Raw genomic sequence first — 7,578 nt, forward strand, 5'->3', positions numbered from 1 at the left:
ATCCAGTAAGTACAGCGTGACGCGTGAAATTTATAAATATCAAAATCCAAAAATGGGTTTTCCCATACAAATTTACATGGAAAATTGAATCGCTTTGCGCATAGTGAAGACTAAACCAATCTTTCCCAAACTTTGGGGAGTTGCTTAGGACCCAAAAAGAAACTGAAAAGTTGTTGTGATTATTAGATTTCGACAATTTTATTTTTTCCATACAAACTAAAATAGGCTTAAATCAACTTTGCACAGAATTCCCATACAAACTAAAATAGGCTTAAATCAATAGTTTAACCGACTTAATCAGTATATTTTCAAAAACAAAAGATTGCCCTGCCTTTAGAAAGTATGTGTGTACATAAGCAGCGTAAGGCTTACACCTTTTTAAATTGCTACCTCCGGTGTCATTACGTTTAAAATACAATTACGCTAAATTTACGGGTTCTCCACAGGATGATGTCGTCTTTCTCGTTGACGTCTCGCCTTTTCTCGTCTCAGCGTTGATATTCCAGCGTAGTCCAGGGTTCGTCCGAGGGGATGGGGGTTTGCCCCTTATGCGACCTCATCCAGGGGGCTCAAATGCCCGGGGGGTTGTCCCTATTCCACTCTTCATGTAACTTGTGGTTAGGGGGGCCCCGGGTCACTTGAGCACCTCCGTGGATTTTTCAGCTGGCGTGGCGTGTCTACCAGGCACCCCGGAGGAGCCGGAGGGTTGTCCCTATGCCACTCTTCCTATAGCTTGTGGTTAGGGGGCCCCGGGACCTCCGAGCGCGACAGTGGTTACACACGTTTACTACGGCTGCGGTCGGTTCCAGAAAGCCAAGCAGCCGCTCTTAAAAGTTGCTTGCGAAGTCGTTTGCTTCAGTTCAGCAGGCAGCATGTTCCAGTATACCGCACCCCTGACGAACAGCGAACTCGCGTAGGCCAACGTGTTGTTTCGTGGAAGGATCAGGTTTTGCTGGCGACGGCCTCGGAAGGGTACTAGTTTCTGGTACAGTAGTGGTGGGGAACGCGTTGTGAACAATTTCCGGATGAAGAGGCAGGAACGGTAAGGGAACAGTCTATCCAGCGGGCAGCCAACTAAGGATTTCTGGAGGTGGCTTACACGAGCGTACCGGTTCAGGCCGTAAACGAATCGCACGCAGCTCGATGCCTCTGTGCTCTGATGTACTAACTGACTTTTGGGCCAAAATGAGTTAATGATGACATCTTTTAGCTAATTGAATTCCCTGCAAAACGCTTCTAAGAGATCTGAAAAATTCGTTTCCTACGCGGAGATATCTCCTGCAACCATTTGTACTAACTGACATTTTCGAACGCATCATGGATGTGCTCTCTTATTTTTCATCATGGCTTGACCTTTTGAAAACACGCAAATCCATAAAAATACGATTACACTATAATATTATGGTAAATTGCCAGGTGTCCTTACTAGTATGAGCAATATTATGGAGCACTATTTTGGAAAGCAATTAGCACAAGTGTGCACATTTGGATACGTGAAGAAGTTGTAAGTTAGACGAAGTGTGTCAAATAGTTATTTAGCGGCAGAGTTTTTTTTTTTAAATTGGATGACCCCTAAGTATGACATTGGTAGGTGGATGTTATTGTTACGTAGTTTTTGGATTGGACGACCCCTGCAGTTGTTCTAAGTGTGCACAACGACTTAACAATGTTTTAAATTGGATATTTGGGTTAGGCTAAGTGTGAGAATTATTAATGGATTTTATTGTTAGGGGAAGGTGGGGCAAGACGACCATATGGGGCAAGAGGAACAATCGCTCGTACGGCCGTAATTTTTACAATTTTGATTATTTCCAGTATGAGGAATTGTTGCTAGCAATGCAATTAGCTGATTCTACTACCACATAACCGCCAAAACGACGTAAACGCCACGGGGCATGAGATTTAATGAAGTTTTTTTCAAAACCTTTGTTTTCTTATAATATTTGGAAAGTACAAAATAAGGCTTAGGGTTCGATTTAAGGCTCATTTTATCAAAATGCTATTTTTCCTAGATCAGTAGTGTCCCTACCAATGACTTGCACCTATTATAAAGTATGATTTAACTTTTGGCTATTTTTGTTGAGAGCTTTTAAAAAACCTTATCCAGGTGGGGCAAGTGTACCATATGGATTTTTATTATGGAAAAAATACGAATTGCTGCAACATCATATTTAATTGGGAAATAAATACATAAAAGTACTTAAAAACTGATAAACAATTGATAAAAAAAAATCCATACAAAATATTATGAAAATTTCCTTTTTTTCATCTAAGTAATAATTTGTTTTTGTATAAACGATCAATTTTTTAGTAAAATATTATTAATTAATCTAAAAATTTAAGAAACGTTTCAAATACATTCTAATCTGATGTACCTAAGTGATAACAGTTCAATTGTTAGCAAATTAACATGTTATTTCATGCATTGTTCCTCTTGCCCCAACGGGTTGTTCGTCTTGCCCCACTAGTTGAGAAGAACGTACGGAAAATCATTTTTTTTAAATCAATTTTTTACATTAAAAAACAGGATTTTTTTAAAACTTCTTCTATCAAAGTCTTAGTCAAGACCTGGAATAAGATGATTATAAAAAACGTTACTTTATCCACCAGAAGGTGGTTGCTGCCTTCCTCCTGAAAGCTTTGGCTAACGCTTACTTAGTAAAGACACTATACATCTGAGTGCTGCCATCTACACAGAAAAAAATATGTAAATTTACACAGCACGTAATTACTGTTTCTTATGTAAACTCACTCAATGTAATGTTGAAATATGATGTAAAGAGTAAAAAGTCATGGAAATTACTCCAATGTAAATCTAAATCTAATGGAAATCATAAATCTAATGGAAACGTTGAGCATGGAAACTCAAATCTGATGAATTTCTACCCGTGTTCGGCTTCCTGTAAATTCCTATTTAATGTAAATCATATATCCAATGTATTTCTGCCAAACGTTGACTTCAAAACTACCCGAACTAAAAATAGTAATATTGGGTTCTCTTTCTATCGCTCTCATACTTCGCTGGCCCACTGCCTGACCTCGCCCTGAACAAGTTGATGCTTTAGCCGCTCGTTTATAAAATGCGAAGATGGCTCAGTCGGCAGCGGGTAGCAGCAGTAACACCGAACATTCTACCCGTCGTCCGTTCGATTCCAGTCCAGCGTTATTCACTTGGCCGTCGACGAGAAAGCGTCCCTTACCTGTGAAACAACTTTTTAAAATCCGAATTTCCTTTTGCTGCCCGCTTCACTCATTTTGAAATAGAACATAGGCCACACCCTTTTCCTACTGCAGTCCAAGCTTCTCATTCCCATTGGCCAATCAGAATTAGTTGATTTGAACTAATGTAAATTCCAAAAGTAATGTAAATTCCAAAACAAATGTAAATTTTCAAAACTAATGTAAATTTCCAATGAATCTAATGTAAATTTCCAATGAACCTAATGTAAATATACATCATTTATCATGATACCTTTTGGTACATGATAAATAATGTAAATTTACAGAAATATTTTTTTCTGTGTATGATAAATTTAATTATTCATTTGAAAGCACTGCAGTGTTTGTGTGCGTGCACGGCGTGCACTGAGCGGAAAATTCCGACAGCTATCCGCCGGAGCTTTCAAATTATGTAAATAATGACCCTTTTTAGTATCAATCAAAACAGTTTTTCTAACATAACTTTTGAAGGACAAAATCGGTCGGGCCAGTTCCGAGAAAAGTGAGTGAGAAAAAAAATTCTACGTTCATCCACACGCACAGACATTTGCTCAGAATTTGATTCTGACCCGATATGTATACGTGAAGGTATATCTAGAAGGCTTATTTAAAAAGTTAAATTTTTGAGTGATTTTATAGCCTTGCCTCAGTGAGGTGAGGAAGGCAAAAATCCGACAGATTTTTAACGTTTTTGATGGGTTATAACGAGCATTTCCTTAGCTTGTTACACTTGCCCCACTTTCCCCTACGTAGTTTTAATGGATGACCCCTGCAGTTGTGCTAAGTGTGCACAACGACTGAACAAATGCTTTAATTGCGGTGTATTACGGTGTAACGAATGTCACGGTGTAAAAAATGCTACGATGCAACGAATGTTGCGGTATAACAATTTTACGGTGTAACCATACTACGGTGTAACCATACTACGGTGTAACCATACTGCGGTGTAACGAATGTTACGGTGTAACGAATGTTACGGTGTAACGAATGTTACGGTGTGACGAATGTTACGTTGTAGCGAATGTTACGGTGTAACGAATGTTACGGTGTAACGAATGTTACGGTGTAACGAATGTTACGGTGTAACGAATGTTACGGTGTAACGAATGATGCGGTGTGACGAATGTTACGGTGTAACGAATGTTACGGTGTAACGAATGTTACGGTGTAACGAATGTTACGGTGTAACGATTGTTACGGTGTAACGAATGTTACGTTGTAACGAATGTTACGGTGTGACGAATGATACGGTGTGATGAATGTTACGGTGTAACGAATGATACGGTGTAATGAATGATACGGTGTAACGAATGTTACGGTGTAACGAATCATACGGTGTAATGAATGTTACGGTGTAACGAATGATGCGGTGTGACGAATGATACGGTGTAACGAATGTTACGGTGTAACGAATGTTACGGTGTAACGAATGTTACGGTGTAACGAATGTTACGGTGTAACGAATGATACGGTGTAATGAATGTTACGGTGTAACGAATGATACGGTGTAATGAATGTTACGGTGTAACGAATGATACGGTATAACGAATGTTACGGTGTAACGAATGTTACGGTGTAACGAATTATACGGTGTAATGAATGTTACGGTGTAACGAATGATGCGGTGTGACGAATGTTACGGTGTAACGAATTATACGGTGTAATGAATGTTACGGTGTAACGAATGATGCGGTGTGACGAATGTTACGGTGTAACGAATGTTACGGTGTAACCACACTACGGTGTAACGAATGTTACGGTGTAACGAATGATACGGTGTAACGAATATTACGGTGTAATGAATGTTACGGTGTAACGAATGATGCGGTGTGACGAATGTTACGGTGTAACGAATGTTACGGTGTAACTACACTACGGTGTAACGAATGTTAAGATGTAACGAATGTTACGGTGTAACGAATGTTACGGTGTAACGAATGTTACGGTGTAACGAATGTTACGGTGTAACGAATGATGCGTTGTAAAGAATATTACGGTGTATCCATACTACGGTGTAACGAATGTTGCGGTGTAACGAATGTTGCGGTGTAACGAATGGTTCATGGTTCACTGAACCAGGATTGAACCACAAAGGGAGGTTTAAGCCGAAGCAATAGGTGAACCTAGCCTAACCGGTTCATTTGGGAACTCTTGTTGTGCACATTTAGCACAACTGCAGGGGTCGTTCAATCCAAAAAAAAACTACGTAACAAAATCAGCCACTAACCAATATCACAGTTAGCCTAACTCAAAAATCCAATTTAAATCAATTTTAAGTAGTTGTGCACACTTAGCACAACTACAGCGGTAAAACGTCAAAATACTACTTTACCGACAGAACAAAAATAGAAAAATCAAAAAGCTTTGCGCAGCTCTTTCTCTCTCTTGGGAGAGAGCTTTCAAGCTGGGATGACGATTTTGAAAGTTTGTTTGTTTTTTTTTGCTGTGTTGCTTTGCTTTCGATATTCTAAACTGCGTGTACTGAGATGTTTCACCTATGTAGATGCCCTGCGCCAACCGTCTCGTCCGTCCTGAAATATGTTTATTCAAATGATTTTTGCCGACTAAGTCATCCTTGAGGAACAACTTCAGGAAAAATTGAAACACTGGCCAGATTGAAACAGAGCATTTATTAATTTTTACACTAATAGCACTAAAAAATATTCACAAAATTCTTTGGCGAACAGGACAGAGCACGGAGCGTCGACTGGGCACCCGGTCCCGGGGTCTTAGTGCGGTTTCAGCCGTTGGCACCCAGCGTGATTCCGAGCGACTTGCACTTATCGGCGACGTCCTGAGCAGCCAACAAAGCGGCGTAGGGCGGAGCCCCGTCACGATCGGCCTTGGCCTTCATGCCCCCGGTGACGAGGGAGATAGTTTCTTTGCCCGAAAGATCCGTGACGTGGACGAAAGTGTCGTTGAAGCTGGCGTAGAGCGAAAACTCCTCCTTTATAGTTTTGTTTTTGCAGGAAGCCATCGTAACTAGAAAATTGTATCTTGTGACGATAAGGAGCTGTTCTGGAAAAAAAAGAATAGTTTAATACTAAGCCCAGTTAAACTAAGTATAATTGACTCACATTTTTATAGACGCTAAACCGTGCGCCGAACGATTTTACCTACAGCAAACATAAAAATACCACGAAATACTGTCAAACTTTTATTGCCCTCACTAGTGTTATGTTAGTGTTTTGAAACATTTTAAGAAATGTTAAAATGTGATATAACATTAAAAGCTTTATTTACATTGATATATGAAGCTTACCATTAATGCTTCAAAACATTGTTGTGCAAAATGCTTCGAAACTTTAATTGGCTGTTCTATGTCATTATACGGTAGGTAATAATGTTTCAAGCTACAAATGTTTCGAAACATTTGGAAAGACTATTTAAAGTGTCATAGCATCGGGAATGTTTATTTAGAGTGAATTTAGAGTTTTGATTTAGTGCTTGTGGTTACTTGGTTACCGCAATTGGTCCATCGGAACAATGTTACGGATATTCCGGGTTGATGGCTGGGTGGATAAATGGCACCAAAACGTACTGAGGATGTCAAATTTGAGTTCCTGATCAAAAATCAGTGTTGTTTGACATGTCGGAAAGTGTACTTGTGGAATTACCGAAATTGGTCCACCAGGACCATGTTACGGATAATCCGGGTTGGTTGCAGGGTGGCCAAGTGGCACCAGATCGTAATGAGGATGTCAAATATGTGTTCCTGAGCAAAAATCTGTGTTGTTTCACGTATCGGAAAGTACACTTGTAAAATTACCGAAATTGGTCCACCGGAACCATGTTACGGATATTCCAGGTTGGTGGCAGGGTGGCCAAATGGCACCAGATCGTAATGAAGATATCGAATTTGAGTTCCTGAGAGAAAATCAGTGTTGTTTGACATGTCGGAAAGTGTACTTGTGAAATTACCGTAATTGGTCCACCGGAACCATGTTACGGATATTCCGGGTTGGTGGCAGGGTGGCCAAATGGCACCAGATCGTAATGAAGATATCGAATTTGAGTTCCTGAGAGAAAATCAGTGTTGTTTGACATGTCGGAAAGTGTACTTGTGAAATTACCGTAATTGGTCCACCGGAACCATGTTACGGATATTCCGGGTTGGTGGCAGGGTGGCCAAATGTCACCAGAACGTAATGAGAACGTCAAATTTGATTTTCTGAGCCAAAATTAGTGTCGTTTGACATGTCGGAAGCCATATTAGAATTGATGAAGAATTCGACATCCGTTCCTGTGTAGTCGGTTCCGGAAGGGTGGCCAATTCATATCCGTAGGTCCGGGATCAAAGGAATATGCCTAATTTATCCAGAACAGGTCTTGGAGCAAATTGGGATGGGTTTTCTGAAG

General features: G+C 40.1%; 1 protein-coding gene across 1 annotated transcript; it reads right to left on the reverse strand.

Annotated features, from left to right (window-relative positions):
- Positions 1-5,834: 5,834 nt before the first annotated feature.
- Positions 5,835-6,603, reverse strand: LOC6042613 (40S ribosomal protein S14). Its single transcript, XM_038254493.1, has 2 exons — positions 6,297-6,603; positions 5,835-6,237 (listed from the first exon to the last, which is right to left on the reverse strand). The coding sequence occupies exon 2, from the start codon at positions 6,194-6,196 to the stop codon at positions 5,960-5,962; it is 237 nt and encodes a 78-aa protein (XP_038110421.1). The 5' UTR covers positions 6,197-6,237; positions 6,297-6,603; the 3' UTR covers positions 5,835-5,959.
- Positions 6,604-7,578: the final 975 nt, after the last annotated feature.

The sequence above is a fragment of the Culex quinquefasciatus genome, chromosome 2, assembly GCF_015732765.1.
Source record: "Culex quinquefasciatus strain JHB chromosome 2, VPISU_Cqui_1.0_pri_paternal, whole genome shotgun sequence".
NCBI classification, from domain to species: domain Eukaryota; kingdom Metazoa; phylum Arthropoda; class Insecta; order Diptera; family Culicidae; genus Culex; species Culex quinquefasciatus.